The following is an 18,122-nucleotide window of genomic DNA, read 5'->3' as shown; positions in this document are numbered from 1 at the left end:
TGAACACAAATAGTAAATCTTAAAGTCTCAACAGCAGCAGCCATCTTGAAGTCGCACTACAATAATCCCAGTGTTGTGTCTAGATAAGTGAGATAAGGGTCGTAAACAGCTGCCCTGCTCTAAGGTTCATCTCCACAATACGCACACGGTAATATACCACGCTCGTTTTATATTACACCTATATTACACGGACGCTTAGGTCGTAAAACACCAGATGTGCCAGATGCCGAACGGTTTACGAGCAGTAAACGGGCGCCGGGCCGCAGAACCGGCACGTGTCGAAAGGAGGCGCGCGCGCTGCCAACGACAAGGGGCCCGTTCACAGTACGACGTCATATCCGGTTCACTAGCGCGCGGAAGATGGCGGCTATCTTGGAGAGGAGCTTTATAGAGATTAGTGGATTTGAGAGAGAAACGGCGTCGCGGGTCAGAGATATCACGATAAATCTGGGTAAATATGTTCAATACGTCTCGGCGCTCCTTCACATTTGCCTCGGTTACCGCGGTGAAGTCCTGTTCATGTCGGCATGTAGAGAAAGTCGTGACTGGTTAGCCCCGCGGCTAACGGCGGCTAACCCGGTGTTGACTCTATATGTAGGTGTGTAATCCTGCGTTAACGTGTGTAGGTGTGTAATCCCACATTAACGTGTGTTCTGCAGGCGTGAGTGCTGCGCCCGGTGCCGTGAAACATCCTGACAGCGCCGGCGGGTTCTTTTACGAGGAGAGCGGGAAGCTCCTCTCTATCACCAGCAACAGGTTCATTCACTGGTGAGATCAGTTATTAATGCCCTAAACGTGGTTTAGGATAAACATATAGGGTTAAGGGTTAGGATCATTGATCATGTGTGTGTGGTGATTGGTCGTGTGTGTGTGGTGGTTAATCATGTGTGTGTGGTGGTTAATCATGTGTGTGTGGTGATTGGTGATGTGTGTGTGTGTGTGTGTGTGGTGATTGATTGGTGATGTGTGCCAGAACAGAGCTGCTGAAATGTTAATCCAACATTATTCATGCAGGCTGCATTCATAGGGACTAGAACACATAAATAAGCTGTAGCTTGTTGAGTGGACACGGCTGTTTCTGGCTCTCAGGTCTACGTCTGGAGACACGGTTCAGCTGGTGGAGCAGTCACTGGACGTGAACCTGCTCAATAATGCCATCCGCCTGAAGATCCCGCACTGCCCGCTGCTGCCCGGGGGAGTTCACGTCCACGAGACCCTCAACAATGTCGTCATCCTCATCGTCACTTGCCAGTCTGTGCACCAGCTGGTGTTGCCACACCCCACCCACATGTACCGCAGTGTAAGACGCTGTGCTGCTTTACAACCTGACTGCTTAGGTCTGGGAAAGCATTATACTGATGTTTGTGTGTGTGTGTGTGTGTGTGTGTGTGTGTGTGTGTGTGTGGGTCTGTAGGAACTGGTTACAGAGCTGCAGGTACAGTCTATCTTCACTGACGTGTGGAAGGTGAGCGTTCAGGACGCTGCCCACAGTTATGTGCTGCCACCTGCCCAGAGCCCCATCACATCTGCCACCTGGCTCAGCCCAGACGGACACGCCCACTTCGCCTTAGCCACACCCTCTGGAGGCATCACCGTGGTTACCTTGCCACCCCATGATCAGCAGGGTAATATAGCCAAGTATTTTGTTGCAGACTTTGAGAATGTGGTGTGTATGTGAACTGTAATATTTATATATGACGTGACCTAATATTTTATCTGTATACCGTGATGGGAACATTTTCCTGTTCATTTTCTGTAACTTGTGTGTTGAACCCTGCAGGGGGTGTGTGTGTGTGTGTGTGTGTGCGCGTGTGTGGAGCGTAACTGTGGTGTGTTGAACCCTGCAGGCTCCATCTGTGTGTATGTGTGTGTGTATATAAAGCGTAACTGGTGTGTTGAACCCTGCAGGCTCCCTCCGTGTGTGTGTGTGTGTGTGTGTGTGTGTGTGTGTGTGTGTGTGTGTGTGTGTGTGTGTGTGTAGAACGTAACTGGTGTGTTGAACCCTGCAGGCTCCATCTCTCTGCTGGAGATGAAACACAGTTCGGTGATGCAAAGGCTAGCAGGGTGGATGCCCACTGCCATCAGGTGAGTGAGGAAGAGTAGCAGCCTTCCTCGTCTCACACGCTGGTTGTGAAGGCGACCTTGGGTTTGTGAAAGGCGCTACATAAATTGAACATATAACTGACTGTGTGTGTGTGTGTGTGTGTGTGTGTGTGTGTGTGTGTGTGTGTGTGTTGCGTTACAGGGGTGAGCAGAGCCCGTGTGATTTGGCTGTGTGTGTAGCAGCTTGGCCACTGGAGCACGACACCTTCCTCTTCACCCTGTGTCAGGACCATAAACTGCGTGTGTGGAGCTACAGGGTGAGGAAGCCCGCCGTGTCCACACTACAGCAGGGTGGAGCGTTGAGTATAGCGCCCCCCGGGGGCAGTTTGAGCTGCCCCTCATCGTGGTCCCGTCCCCTGTACAGGAGCAGCAGTGCGTGTTGGCGGCAGACCTGCTGGAATACGTCCCCGCGGGCCGTGCGGAGGTGAGACGGAGCCCGGGACAGACCCACCGTATGCGTCTGAGCTTCTCCGCCTCCACGGGGCTGTGTGTGGCCGTCTACCTCGCCGCACCCAACCAGGGCCAGTTCTGCGTCCTGCAGCTGGTGGCTACTGACAACAGCCGCTACAGTCTGGAGCATATCTCCACTCTCTTCAACGCACAGGTCTCACACACACGGGTCTCACACACACGGGTCACACACACACGCACACACATGCACACACAGGTCTCACACACGTACACACAGGCCTCACACACAGGCCTCACACACAGGTCTCACACACAGGTCACACAAGCACAGAAGTGAAACACACAGTGAGAGAAAACAAGCATGCACACACACACACACACACACACACACACACACACAGTGCTGCCACACTGACATCCACTCTCACATAACACTTACACATTTAGACTTACACACACACACCCACATATATGACTAGTGCTTCTTTTTGCCACAGGAGACCCTAGTGGACTTTGTTTTGACTTCCACTGACATCTGGGGACTTTGGGTGGATGACGACAATCAGACTGTTATGAAGTATATCAATTTTGAACAGTGAGTATTGACTCCATTGAGCGGTCTCCAAGCTGCTGTGTGTGTGTGTGTGAGTGAGTGAGTGAAGCTGGTGGTCAATGCTGATGTTTGTGTTGTGCAGTAATGTAGCAGGCTTGTGGAACCAGGTGTTTGTACAGCCCCCTCCAGACGAGGAAATCCACATTGGGCCAGACCAAGACCCCAGGGTGAGAGTTCACACCGCTGCTCACCCCAGTCACACGCACCCCAGTCCCTCTCAACATGGCTTTTTGTGTTTGTGTTTGTTCATGTTAGTGTGTGTGTTAGGGTAACGGGGGTTGGTGTTAACAGGGTTACAGGAAGCATACCTGAATATGCTCTTCCCTCCTCTGGGGTGGTGTTGACGGGGTGGTGTTGACGGTGTGGTGTTGACGGGGTGGTGTTTTTACAGGAAGCGTATCTGGACGCACTCTTCTCTCTGCGCTTCACTGCCGCTGCTGTCGTTAAGGCATTGCAGGTACGCTCTGAACTCACACACCTGCACACCCTTCATCCCCTACACACGCATACACACTGGTCTTCTTTGTGCTCTCTAATGGTTTAATGGTGCGGTGCAGATTTATAGGCGTGGTTCAGAACGCATTCTAGATCTGACGTGGGATTCGCTGAAGAAGGAAGTCACTCTGACTGTGGAGAATGAGGTAAGTGCAACCCCCCCCCCCCACACACACACACACACACACACACACACAACACCACACACACACACACACACACACACACGTATGTGTACTTTGTACTCTTGATTGACTGCTGGGTTTCTGGTGTGTGTTTGTGTGTGTGCAGCTCCAGAGCAGTGTGACGGAGTTTGAGGTTTCTCAGGAGGATTACCGTATGCTGCAGTTGGACTTCTGGTCCCAATTCTATGCCTGCTGCCTACAGTACCAGGAGGCTTTGTCTACGCCCCTGGCCCTGCACGTTAACCAGGCCACAGCTATGGTCTGCCTGCTCAAAAAGGTGCCGGGGGGGGGGGGGGGGGGGGTACAGTTTGCTCAGCTCTTTGACTACAGTTGCTCAGATATTACATATTGGCATTGAGTCAGTATCAGCAAAAAATGCTGGGGGGGGGGGGGGGGGGGTTGGTCTGGTGTGAGGGTTGTTGGGGGGGGGTGGGTCTGGTGTGAGGGTTGTTGGGGGGGGGTGGGTCTGGTGTGAGGGTTGTTGGGGGGGTGGGTCTGGTGTGAGGGTTGTTGGGGGGGGGGGGGGTGGGTCTGGTGTGAGGGTTGTTGGGGGGGGGGGGGTTGGTCTGGTGTGAGGGTTGTTGGGGGGGTTGGTCTGGTGTGAGGGTTGTTGGGGGGGGGGGGGGTTGGTCTGGTGTGAGGGTTGTTGGGGGGGGGGGGGGGGTTGGTCTGGTGTGAGGGTTGTGGGGGGGGGTTGGTCTGGTTGGGGGGTTGGTCTGGTGTGAGGGTTGTTGGGGGTTGGTCTGGTGTGAGGGTTGTTGGGGGTTGGTCTGGTGTGGGTTCACTGTACTGTTTGTGTGACAGGGCTTTGTGTCGTTCCTGCTGCCCTGTTTTGCTGTGGACCATCTGTACCTGTCGTCTGATGAGTACCTGCTCTCTGAGGAGGAAACGCCGCTCTCTGAGGGTAATACTCACTAGAGCATCACATCTCTGAGGGTAATACTCACTAGAGCATCACATCTCTGAGGGTAATACTCACTAGAGCATCACATCTCTGAGGGTAATACTCACTAGAGCATCACATCTCTGAGGGTAATACTCACTAGAGCATCACATCTCTGAGGGTAATACTCACTAGAGCATCACATCTCTGAGGGTAATACTCACTAGAGCATCACATCTCTGAGGGTAATACTAGAGCAGCACATCTCTGAGGGTGATACTCACTAGAGCAGCACATCTCTGAGGGTGATACTCACTAGAGCAGCACATCTCTGAAGGCGATATTCACTAGAGCAGCACATCTGAGGGCGATACTCACTAGAGCAGCACATCTGAGGGCGATACTCACTAGAGCAGCACATCTGAGGGCGATACTCACTAGAGCAGCACATCTGAGGGCGATACTCACTAGAGCAGCACATCTGAGCAGAGTTGTATAGTAACGAAGTAGAACTACTTCACTACTGTACTTAAGTACTAAAATGCTGTATCTGTACTTTACTGGAGTATTATTTTTTCTCCTACTTCCACTTTTACTTCACTACATATTTTCCATCAGTTTAATACTTTTACTCCGATAAATTTTTGACATGCTGTATAGTTACTCGTTACAATTATAAACATGTTAGCTGGCGCTGTCACCCGGTCAAGCGATGAGGCTGTCTTATGAGAAAACTGCGCATGCTCCGGTCGCGTCCCGTTTACTCTGCTGCTGCCTTCACTGAACACTTGAGCTTCGTAATCTAGGTTCACTTGACACGTCGTGACTGCCGCAAGGGTCCGCGCTGCAAAAATGATGCAATCGCGGTGGCTCCGCCAATGCGTGTTGGCCACGCGCGCGGTCGCGTCGCGATGTCGTGCACCTCACGATTTTGTGCGTGCGAAGTTGTACGGCACTTTGAAGGTCCATTTTCAGTATTTTCCAGCACCTTCAGCTTAGTTTACTTATTTATACAAATACACATATACTCGAAATTATTCCAAATAATTCGCTTTTTATCTCATTAAAAGAGATGGTACCGTGTTTGGTAACAGAAGAGAAGCTTGTTGGCGTTTTAATGTACATATATTGTACATATATTGTGTGTTTTGTGTGAGTTGTGTGTTTTTAGCAACAGTAAGCAGTGTCTCTTCATGCTGACTAATTATGTGCCCATTTTTATATTGTAGTGTTTTTATAGGGTAAAGGCATTTGTTAGGGTTAAAAGCAGGATAGTAGGCTCACCCTTAGAACCCGACGGACGGATTTTACGTCCAAAATACACCTCGTTTTCTCAGCTAAATTAAGACAAACTTGTACTTCTGCATCAAACCTACGACGTAGCGGGACATAGGTTATCTGTTTTTTGTGTGCAAAGTGTTAAGCCCAGTTTTTTAAGTTGCTTGTTTATACATACAGACCACTTGTATTTGTCTTTGACATCTTTGATTTGTAAGTGATATATAAAAATAATTGATAATCAAACTTTGATGGCTTTCTTTAATTAATTCAAAACCCAGTACTTGTACTTTTTACTTTCAGTACTTGAGTAATAAATTTCAGAATAAACTACTTGCAATACTTAAGTACAAAGAATGCTGAATACTTCTGTACTTCTACTTAAGTAAAGTTTTTAAAGAACACTTCAACTTCTACTCAAGTAACATTTTTGATTCATGTATTCAAGTACATGTAACATTCAAGTATGGGTCTCTAATACTTTATACAACACTGCATCTGAGGGCGATACTCACTAGAGCAGCACACCTCTGAGGGCGATACTCACTAGAGCAGCACGTCTCTGAGGGCGATACTCTCTAGAGCAGCACGTCTCTGAGGGCGATACTCTCTAGAGCAGCATGTCTCTGAGGGCGATACTCTCTAGAGCAGCACGTCTCTGAGGGCGATACTCACTAGAGCAGCACGTCTCTGAGGGCGATACTCACTAGAGCAGCACATCTCTGAGGGCGATACTCACTAGAGCAGCACGTCTCTGAGGGCGATACTAGAGCAGCACGTCTCTGAGGGCGATACTCACTAGAGCAGCACGTCTCTGAGGGCGATACTCACTAGAGCAGCACGTCTCTGAGGGCGATACTAGAGCAGCACGTCTCTGAGGGCGATACTCACTAGAGCAGCACGTCTCTGAGGGCGATACTCACTAGAGCAGCACGTCTAGAATGGAAGGGTGATTTGTGTGTGTGTGTGTGTGTGTGTGTGTGTGTGTGTGTGTGTGTGTGTGTGTGTGTGTGTGTGTGTGTGTGTGTGTGTGTGTGTGTGTGTGTGTGTGTGTGTGTGTGTGTGTGTGTCTGTCAGATCCAGAGCTGGGCAGTGATGTCCTGCAGTTGGTGCAGTGTGTGCGATTGCTGGGTGAGTGTGTGCAGGGTGAGATGGCGTGTGAAATGGACAAAGCTCTGGATATGCTGCAGTCTCCAGAGAGAGCCGCAGAACAGGTGTTGGAGAATCTCCTGGCCAACGACAGGTCTGTACCCCACACAGACTCACACTCACACACACACACACACACACACACACACACTGTCCCTCACACCCCTGTCTCACGTCCCGGCCTGTCCCAGTGATGACGTTATTGAGGACATTACCAACAAGCTGCAGGACGTCCGTAACCCACTGGCTGCCATGAACGCTTTGCTCAGAGAGCTGGACCTGGAGACAGACATGGATATGAGCCCAGAGGGAACAGCGCCTCTCACAGGTGGAATCACACACTGCACATCACTGACAGTGTAATACCCCTCCACAGAGAGGATGGGTGTAATTAGTCAAGTCAGTCTCTGAATGTGTGTGCTGCAGGTCTGTGTGTGTGTGTGTGTTTGTTTGTGTGTGTGTGTGTGTGTGTGTGTGTGTGTGTGTGTGTGTGTGTGTGTGTGTGTGTGTGTGTGTGTGTGTGTGTGCGTGCGCGCTGTAGGTCAGTCTCTGAGACTGTGTGTGTGTGTGTGTGTGTGTGTGTGTGTGTGTTTTGCAGGTCAGTCTCTGAGTGTGCGTATGAGTCTGTCGCAGCTGTATGGCAGCACGGTGGCGGTCAGCGTTGTGTGCCAGACCGTGTGTCTCACAGCCATGAGCCGAGCCCAGCTCTGCAGAGACCTCCTGATCCTTCAGCACCTCTACCTCCGGCTCGGAGACAACGTGAGTGTGTGTGTGTGTGTGTGTGTGTGTGTGTGTGTGTGTGTGTGTGTGTTAAAAGGGATGAACCAAACCAATAAGTGAGTCATTTTTTGAAGAACCACGAATCAACAGCTTGTGTGTGCAAATTTGTGTGTTTGTGAGGGTGTTTGTGATCAGATGCATGAAACAAGGCAATAAGTAAATGAATTACTTATTTTTGATTAATGAAAAACCAGCAGGTTGTGTGTTCAAATTAGTCTGTGTGGGCGTGTGTGTGTGTGGGCGTGTCTAGATGCTGCTCCCTGGCTGTGGTCAGTCTCTGCACATGCAGCAGGATTTGATCCCACGCTGTTGTCACCTGCTGTGCTGCTACCACCTACTGAAGCAACTCAGCCAAACCTTCACCTCACCTGTACCACTGGACACACTGTAGGTACACACACACACACACACACCTACACACACACACACACCTGAAGCAACTTGACCTGTAGCGTCATACTGATGAAGGTAAAGTAGTCTAGATAAGGGTGTCTGCCAAATACCTTAAATCTCATGCACTTTTATCCTGTCCACTAGCTACATTAGGAGTGTACAAACACACACACACACACACACACCCCTCCTATGCATGCACACACACACCTCGTACACTCTATTGAGGATACACCCTAACTTGTTAGTGAAACTAATTTTATACATTTGTAACCATTTCTCTCTCTCTCTCTCTCTCTCTCTCTCTCTCTCTCTCCTCTCTCTCTCTCTCTCTCTCTCAGAGACACTAATCTACAGCATCTGTCAGTGTTGAAGTTGACAGACTCTGCTGCTCTGGCCCCAAATAGATCAGGTGAGCTCCCCAACACACACAGCTGGAGCAGACCCTGCTAGCTCCAGTGTGTGTGCTAATATTCTCTCTCTCTCTCCATTTTTCTCTATCTCTTGCTCTCTGTCTCTCTCTCTGTCTCTCTCTCTCTCCATTTTTCTCTCTCTTGCTCTCTGTCTCTCTCTCTCTCTCTCTTTCTCTCTCTCAGTGTTGAATCCTCAGACAGTGGTGGAACTCTTCTATCAGAACGTGGCTCGTAAGGTTATTGTTTCTCAGCTGTTTGGCCAGCAGGGCGCAGAGGCGGGTCAAACTCCACTACACTGGCCCCAGCTCATCTCAAGCGTGGTCACACCTGCTGGCACAGCACCTGTATCCACCACGCGCACACACACACACCACACACACACCCGCTGTATCCACATCTGTATTCTAACATCCTCACACTACACACTATATCACTCTCTCTCTCTCTCTCTCTCTCTCTCTCTCTCTCCTCTCTCTCTCTCTCTCTCTCTCTCTCTCTCTCTCTCTCTCTCTCTCTCTCTCTCTCTCTCTCTCTCTCTCTCTCTCTCTCTCTGACATGCATTCACAAACATTGTGTTTAGTATTAATAAGGAGGGTCTAGTATTAATAATGGTGGTAGCTGTAGTAATTGCAGGCCTGATAGATTTCAGGTGCCACGCCGGAATTCTGGCGTACCTGACAAGTCCGCGAGAAAAAAAAATTTGAGGGGGGGAAAAAATCCGTCAAATCATAATGATAAACCACACGCGCGCGCATGCTATCTGTTTTGAGGCCGAAATGATCCTTATGAGGTTCCCAAGTTACGATTTTTCGTGGTTACTACACACCTCCCATTTACTGTATAAAGCCTCGTTTGGACCTAAGTGGTTCTGCGTCGTAAACGGAACTTGGTGTTTGGTGTGCGCAGCGTCAGGATTAGTTAAACGCAGTTATGGATAAAGGTATTGGTCAAAAGCCTAGCTTTAGGATGGGATAACTGCGTATAGTATGTTATATAAATCTTTAGGTTACAGCATTTTCTCAGAATATTAATAGAAATTAGTTTTTTAATTTCACTATAATGATTACCTGACTTAATTATTATTAATAAATTTAAAGATTAATTATTAAATATTCTAAATATGGTACACTAACACTCCACCCCCCCCCCCCCACCCCCCCCCCCCCCCCCCCCGCTCAGAAAAAGTTCAGGCTCAGGAATTTTTCCCACTATCACCCCTGTAATTGGCGATGGTGCCGATCCATTATCACATAACAGGCTGATGATATCAAACGTGCTGTATTGGATATCAGTAAAGACATTTTTAAGACAACTGATCCGATACCATCACAAATACAGCTTGAAAACAGCACAGCAGTATATGTGATCGCACTGCATGCAGAAGGTTAGAGTGATTCAGTCATGTGATGTTTTGTTTTTTTATAATTGTTCATACATTTTATAGAATACCAATAAAAAAATTTATTATACATCTCACACAAAACAATTCCCCCAAACAGTTAAACTATAGCTCCACGGTTTTAATGGGAAATATATGTATAGTATCAAGATATCAACATGCAAATGTAAGATATTGATATTGGATCAGTATTGATTTTGAGTGACATTCAAATGTAAGATGAGATATTTGAGTGCTAGCAGTAAGTGGTGTTGGTGGTAATATCAGACGGACTCTGCGCAAGTTTGAGACCTTACATCACCACGACCAGCTGGCCCAGCAACCCCAGCTTCCTGTTCCCAGAGTGCATGATGGGAAACTGCCAGTATACACAGCTGCAGGTGAGAGGGAGGACGAGCCTTCCACAAGCTAGCGTGACGGGCCGTCCCCGTGTGTGTCCGTGTCCCCGTGTACATGTGTCCCTGTGTGTCCGTGTCCCCATCCTTTTGTCCCTGTGTGTCCGTGTGGCAATTATAAATGTTTAAAAGCCAGACTAGTAGACTGACCGCAGAACGGCCCCTAACCCAGCGTTGTGTGTGCAGGAGTACGTGCGTCTCATCGGCCCCTGGTGTCAGGCCAACGTGGGCTCCTGTCGCTTTATCCTGGGTCAGGCCTACCTGGCCAGTGGGGAGGGGCACAAGGTTAAGCCACACCCCCATGCACACACCTTCACAACAGTGAAACTCTCGCATTACACTCGCCACATTTACTCTTGACTTCTGGTCAAAGCCTCACACACACATCTTCATGATGGCACATTGACTACTGTCGGCTGGTCAAAGTCTCTCTTTCTCTCTCTCTCTCACACACACACACACACACACACACATCGGAGACGGAGACCAAGCTGCTCATCCACACTAGTATCGTATTTTTTGGACTATAAGCCGCTACTTTTTTACTTTAAGCATGCGGCTTATATTGAGGTGCGGCTTTTCTGTAGACTTTTATTCACCCGTCACGGGGCGGAGCAGAAAGTGAATCAGCTGGTAGGTCAAAGTTGTAAATCAAAGACGAAAATGCTCAATTTCATTTAGCACCTGCAAGCAGCAGGCACGACGGAGAATTTTTTCAAACCAACATGTGTTGTGACAAATTCTGACTCCCCTCGTTTGCACCCGCATGCTACAGATGATATTCGGAAGTTACAGTGATTATAACTTAGTTAATTGAGCACTCTAGTTTTGTCCTAACTAGATATTTAGACATAATACTGTAGTAATACTGCAGAGTCATGTGGTCAGAGGTGAACTTCGTATAGCCAGTGTATATTTTATACAGCCACTGTGGCTTTAGACATAGATAATGCCGTGCCGTTTGCTGTGATGGATAATTTAAAGTCTAGCTCTTAATTATGCATAGAAACATAAATCGACAATATAATCTGTAGCGTCTTTATGCGCGGATAAACGAGGGGAGTCGGAATTCGACACAACACCGGCTGAAAGCCAAAACTGTTGCACATGAAATGCTACAGGCACCGTTCAGAAACTGATCAGTTCAGTTAAATGTATTCAGTTTAGTAGATATATGCGGCTTTTAGCCCGGTGCTGGCTAAGAAGTTTTTTCTTATTTTTTTTTTAAACTTTGTAGGTGCTTCTTATATTGAGGTGCGCTCTATAGTCCAGAAAATACGATATTTGTTTTTCTTAAAGTTGTTCCATTTAGAGAAAAATACGTTATTTTTGTCAAAAACCACACTGAGGTGTGTTAATTTGTAAGCGCTGCAGTGTTAGTAATAAGTTGTATTTGTCATTAACCCTGCTGGGGGCGTTCGTGTGCTCATTTGTTCATCTGTTTGTAGGCACTGCAGTGTTTCCAGGAGGCAGCAGCAGAGGTGGAGAAGGAGGAGTTTCTGATGAGAGTGACGGGTATGGGGGAGGAGCCAAACACTGCTGCACCACGCCTGCTTTATTACAATAAGGTGCTTAAACACACACACACACTCACACACGCACTCGGAGCCGGTCTAAAGAGATTCTGGATTTAGTTTGTGTTGCTATTGGAGACACTGATGTGTAGTGTGTGTGTTAGGTGCTGCAACTCCTAGAAGATGTTGGACTGCCAGAGTTGGTTATCAACTTGGCTACACTGGCCATATCAGAGGCCGGGAATGATCAGAGGAGACAGGTAGGAGAAGTGACCCACAGACACCTTCACTGACACAAACGTCTGTTACCCACACCGACGTCCGTGTGTCTTACAGGCCGCCCTGTGGACACGAATATTCAAACACCACTTGGACCTCGGACACAACCGAGAAGCTTATGAAGCCCTCACCCAGAACCCAGAACCCAGGAGGTACGTAACCACAACCCCAACGCACACAACACACAACCCACACGCACAAACGAGGTGTCTCCAGAGTCCACACCCCCCGTCTGCCTTACATCTCGGGCTCACGGACACACCCCTCCTCTCTGAACAGCCGACTGGACTGCCTACGTCAGCTGGTGGTGGTTCTGTGTGAACGCGCTCAGCTCCAGGACCTGGTCCAGTTCCCCTACGTCAACCTGCATGAGGAGGTCAGTTCTCCCACTACCCCACAGTGTGGCGCACGCACGCCTTTAAGACATTCGCACGCACGCCTTTAAGACATTGCCATTGGCTGAGGAGGTTGTGTGGTGCGGGCTGCTGTTTTGCAGGTGGTGGTCATCATCGAGTCGCGGGCCCGGGCTGTCGACCTGTTGACCCACAACTACTACGAGCTGCTCTACGCCTTCCACATAAACCGCCACAACTACCGCAAAGGTGCCACGTTCCACCTGCCCAAACACACACAGCTAAGAGTGATGGGACAGTGATGTATGAGTACAGCAGTGGGGAACCGTCAGGGCCCTCTACGCCCTCTCAGAGGGCCTAAAAATATTCTTAAAACATAACTATATATATATATATATAATTTATCCAATTTTATTTTATCTACTTACAGTTTGACAATCGACATCTAAACAATTACGGAAATATAAGCAAATAAATTATTCACCCGTGTCTATTCAATCTGTGTTGGAAGGTGAGGGGTTAAGTGGAAGCCTGTGAGCCTGTGTCTCCCCCTATCAGGACTGTGATGCCCGCTGTTCGTTTACAGAGGGCCTGGCAGTTATAATTCAGCGCAAGACCAGTTTCAAATTACAGTAAAATTGACCAATCATATCTTCCCTCTTAGTGGGCGGGCTTAACTGTATGATCATTTCCGCCCGCTGTGGCGACGCTAGCTGGCGTTAGCGTACCACCGCTAGCTAGTTTCGATTCATTCCTTTGATGCCCTCGTGCGCGTTGTTTACATATTCCACTTCTGAGAAACACGGAGCTGTGAACCTTATTTTGTTGGAACATTGATTGATTGATTAAGCAAAATAATCAATCAAATTTTATTTATATAGTGCTTTTTACAACAGTTGTTGTCACAAAGCAGCTTTACAAGTGCCGAGTCCTAGCCCCCAGTGACCAAGCCAAGGGCGACTGGCAAGGAAAAACTCCCTAGTTTTTTTGCATGAGGAAGAAACCTTGAGAGGAACCAAGACTCAGGGGGGGAACCCATCCTCCTCTGGCCGACACCGGTCACCATGACAACAACAACAATTTAGACAGAAAGAAGAGAAAGAAAAGGAAAAATATGTAATAATGTCCATCATGATGTATGCATCCGGTTAGGCAGGAGGTGGCTGGCTCAGGATGGATCGCTGGTATCCTCATCTCATTTTTCCTCAAGCAGGCGGGCAGCCATGTGGAGAAATGAAACAGGGAAAATTAGCTCTGTATGAGGACATATACAGGACAGGTGAAATTATAAACATTTCTGGAGTGTGGCAGCAACTCCGGCATTAAGTTAAACTATTACAGCCTAGCTAAAAAGGCAGAACCAGAAGGTAACGTAGGCTTGGGGGCATTCTGAGACAATGGCATCCGTCCACTGCACTGTCAACAAACTTGAGTGACCTCGAGCAGTGACAGGACGACAGCACCAGCACCCCAGTCTACCATAAAACCCTTCATCTATGAACCCCTGGATCTGTACCTTTATCTAAGAGGGGATATTAATTATCAAACGCTAAACTAAATAAGTGGGTTTTCAACCTAGACTTAAAGATTGTGACTGTGTCGGAGTCCCGGACGCATTTAGGAAGATTAAGAAGTTATCTAGTACAGATATTATTGGTTATTGCGTTTATAAAGATGTCTCAATTTTTTTCTTTATTGCAGTTAATTAGGAGAGAAAACTTTTTTTTTTCGTGGGGGGGATGGGAGCGAGCCCAGGTTTAATGGTCACGGTTCACTACTGGAGTACAGTATGTGTGGGAGAAAGGTTCAAACACTGTGGTTTACAGAAGTGTGTGTGTGTGTGTGTGTGTGTGTGTTTCACAGCTGGCACAGTGATGTTTGAGTACAGTATGCGTTTGGGCAGAGAGGTTCGAACACTGCGTGGTTTACAGAAGCAGGTCAACTGTTTACTCGCTGCCCTCAACTGCCTCCGTCTCATCCGGCCTGAGTACGCCTGGATCGTCCAGCCATCGTCCAGAGCTGTTGTAAGCTGCATGGGCAAACCCCGCCCCACCCCTGACAAACCCCGCCCCTGACTGGCACTTTGTGTGTTCTGACTGCAGCTGAGCTACGATATCATTCCGCCTGCTGTTCTGTGTCTATAGAGAAAGACAGCAGTGCTGTGCACATTATGCAAATGAGATTCATAGCTTTCCAAGTGGAGGCCAGTCAGATATTTGCGCCACACCCATTATAAATTATAATGAATTGTGACAAAAGCAAAAAGCTGTAAGATTAGTGAGGGAACTAGTTCTGCTATAGTGAAATGCAGCTTGCACACTTTAGGGACCACTGACATTCCCAGATCCAGTAGAACTGTGATGGGTGGGAGGGTTGTCCTGTCTCCAGTGTGTGCACACCTTCGATTCTCTTCTCTCGTAGCAATCTGACCGTCCTGGTGCATCACCTAAGCGTGACCACGATGGAGAGTTGGCTGCAGCTCCAGGTACCCGCACATCTACCCTCACACACCCGCACCTGCACACACAGCCACCTGCACACACAGCCACCCGCACACACACCCACCCGCACACACACCCACCTGCACACACAGCCACCCGCACACCCGCCTGTCTCATCCCACCTGCTGTGTTGTGACCACAGTGAGTCGTCAGATCGAGATTCTGGAGCTGAAGGACGTGGAGAAGGAGTACGTCCTCGCCCGCAGCCGCCTCACACTGGCCCAACACCAGCCCGCCTCAGCCGCCCTCGCAGGTGCGGAAGGAGCACCACACACAGCGCACTACACACGACACGAACAATACACGCACCATATACATACATTATACCCCACACACGCATACTGCACACCATACACAACACACACACTACACACCGCATCATATACTTCATCAATGGCTTGAAGATCTTAAATAGTTTTTTCAGATTTGCTCAGAATTTGTGGTGAGATTTCTTTGGTACTCTCTGACCACCAGGGGGCGCGTCTGCGGTGGAGATGGTCGCCCTGCTGGTTCAGTCGGGCCTGTTTGACACTGCACTCTTACTCTGTCACACCTTCAAATTGCCCCTTACTCCCGTCTTTGAAGGTCTGACCTTTAAGTAAGTTATAGATCTTGGAGGATGGTGTTCTTGGAGCGTAACATTGCTTTTAAAGCGATGAGTATTTTGTCTCTGTTCTGAAAAGGAGTGCATGCGTGTACGTATGTATGTGTTTACGTGCGTGTGTATGTTTGTGTCATTGTGTGCATACGTGTATGTACATGTTCATACATTTGTGTACGTGCATTCGTGTGTGTGTGTATGACCACACTCACTCCCTTGTGCCGCAGGTGTATCAAGCTTCAGTACGGAGGCGAGCAGAGCCAGAATGAAGCGTGGACCTGGTTAGCAGCCAATCAGCTGGCAGGTCTCATCACCACCAAGGAGTGCAGGTGTGTGATTGGTTCCTGAGGGCCACAGGGCCACGTGTGGAGCGGGTTCATGGTGACCAATGCAGTCTTTGCTCTGCAGCGCAACCGATGAGGCGTGGAGACTCCTGGCTGTGTACCTAGAGAAGCATCCGTCCCAGAATGCCCAGCACCATCGCTGTGTCATCAACAGGCTCCTCTCTCATGGGGTGCCGGTACCTGATTGGTTGGTTATTGCCTTTAAGGTAAATGGTGTTGAGTCTCAGACCGGCTGCATCATTAGAGCTTTCATGTACCAACCAGGACGTTTACCTGCAGGAGGCCAGACTGAAGGTTCAGGACTCTCGAAAATAGACACCAACAGCACCTGAACTCTGATTACTTAGTGATCGTCTATCTAGGGTCACGTGGGATCATAGTAGCAAGCATTATACAGAATGAGAGCGAATGTAATACAATAATATAGTATGAGAATATAAAACGTAATTGCATGCTAAAATTGGGTAAATGAATCCCACACGACTCTAGATGAGTGTTAGTTTGGTAAGAACGTTTGGGCAGCTGCTTACAGGGTCTAAGGGTTCTATAAATCAGGTAGAAATATCCTAACAGTACAGTAAATGGGGATTGTCTAAATAATTCTGCTCCGTTCTAGTTGTTGTCCAACATGTTGACAGGTGTCTGTGTTCTGACCACTGCAGGAGGTGGATGCGGCCACCCTGCTGCGATTGTACCTCAACTACGACCTGCTGGAACCTGCTGCCGAGTTGGTCCTGGAGTACGTAGACGCTCTGCTGGGGAAGGGACACCAGTATTTCGGTGTAGAGGTGAGTTCCTGCTGCAACACTCCACCCCGCTGCTGCCTGTAAGCTGCTGAGCGTGTGCGGGCGTTGACCGTGTGCCGTCTCTCTGTCCCGGGCAGAGGCCGCTGTCTGCCGTGGCCCCCCTGGTCTGGCTGCCCTACACTTCCATCGACCAGCTGCTGCAGAGTCTGGGCTCCAGCCAGCCTCACAGCACGGTGAGATCACCAGCTCCTCACCTCCGCACACCGCCGCACCCGCCCTCCGCTGACGACTCAAGTGTGTGTTCTGCCCCTCGTGTGTGTGTGTGTAGGTGTACGAGAGGCTGAAGATGAAGCTGAAGGAGTACTACAGGGTGGTGGAGCAGAGCAGCAGACACCGCGTCCAAGCTCCCCGCCTACACACCCAACCCGTCTGAACTGCATCACTCCTTCAGTTTTCTACCACTCGAGTGAATGAATGTGCAGTTTTGTAAACTATTTTATATGCAATTAAATTTTTCCCCAATGTCTGATTTTCATTGAAGCCCTAATTAAACTATTAAAAGAATTTGGCAGTGGTGTTGGACATCAAGAGAACTCCAGAGTGCTTGCAAATAGCTGAAAAGGTGTTTTGTGTAGTTGAGATGTAGCCAGTCGAGCGGAGTGTTAACAAGAACGTGGAGGCCATGTACCTTCATCATGAAGAAGACTTGCGCCCGTCTGCCTGAACACCTGTGTGTGCTGAATGTGTGTGCTGCAGGTTAGAAGTGGAATTACACACCAGCTCCTGCAGTGTGTACACGCAAACCCAAGGAGTCTCGAAATAATACATTTGTAAAATACATCGGACTGATCATGTACAGACTGAGGAGGAAGAGTGCTGCACCAGGCTAGGGTTAACGTAATCCCCAGTCCTAAACCTGAACCCTTAGTCCTAGATCCAGTCGCAAACCAGTTGTGGCCTCACAACTCTTCCTCAGTTATTTTGCTGAACACAGTCAGGCCAAACAGCCCAAAGGAATTAATCACTAAGAATATTTAACATCATTTACATTTCAGTTAATACGTGTAGAAAATTCTGCAACTATGTACATGACTATTATAAAATGCAGATATAAAGTTCTAATACAGCACAAATTCTCTAAATCATGAGCTTGCGTTGATATAGATTTGTCTTGGGGATGTGAGGATCGCTGTCGTGTGCGATACGAGCGCATCAGGACGGACCTGGGCATCCCGAAGCCGATTAAAGACGGGTAACGGCATCATCAGGACTGGGACACACCCTCCC

The 18,122-nt window shown here is 48.6% G+C and overlaps 1 protein-coding gene across 1 annotated transcript; it reads left to right on the top strand.

Annotated features, from left to right (window-relative positions):
- Positions 1-312: 312 nt before the first annotated feature.
- Positions 313-17,388, top strand: nup160 (nucleoporin 160). Its single transcript, XM_077022610.1, is given in 36 exon segments — positions 313-451; positions 660-768; positions 1,090-1,300; positions 1,415-1,625; positions 2,010-2,085; positions 2,246-2,360; positions 2,468-2,707; positions 3,012-3,109; positions 3,210-3,294; positions 3,519-3,584; positions 3,685-3,768; positions 3,914-4,084; positions 4,612-4,711; positions 7,046-7,211; positions 7,309-7,445; positions 7,716-7,876; positions 8,148-8,284; positions 8,632-8,702; positions 8,887-9,026; positions 9,028-9,047; positions 10,413-10,482; positions 10,684-10,782; positions 11,946-12,065; positions 12,176-12,271; positions 12,348-12,442; positions 12,570-12,666; positions 12,787-12,892; positions 14,507-14,667; positions 15,065-15,128; positions 15,287-15,397; positions 15,619-15,742; positions 15,973-16,074; positions 16,154-16,295; positions 16,752-16,877; positions 16,973-17,068; positions 17,164-17,388. Coding segments are annotated over 36 exon segments (4,203 nt in total). The 5' UTR covers positions 313-360; the 3' UTR covers positions 17,269-17,388.
- The last annotated feature ends 734 nt before the right edge of the window (positions 17,389-18,122 follow it).

Source organism: Brachyhypopomus gauderio, chromosome 11 (assembly GCF_052324685.1).
Source record: "Brachyhypopomus gauderio isolate BG-103 chromosome 11, BGAUD_0.2, whole genome shotgun sequence".
Classification (NCBI taxonomy): domain Eukaryota; kingdom Metazoa; phylum Chordata; class Actinopteri; order Gymnotiformes; family Hypopomidae; genus Brachyhypopomus; species Brachyhypopomus gauderio.
Note: the sequence above shows the minus strand (reverse complement) of the source record. Positions and strands in the feature narration are given on the sequence as shown.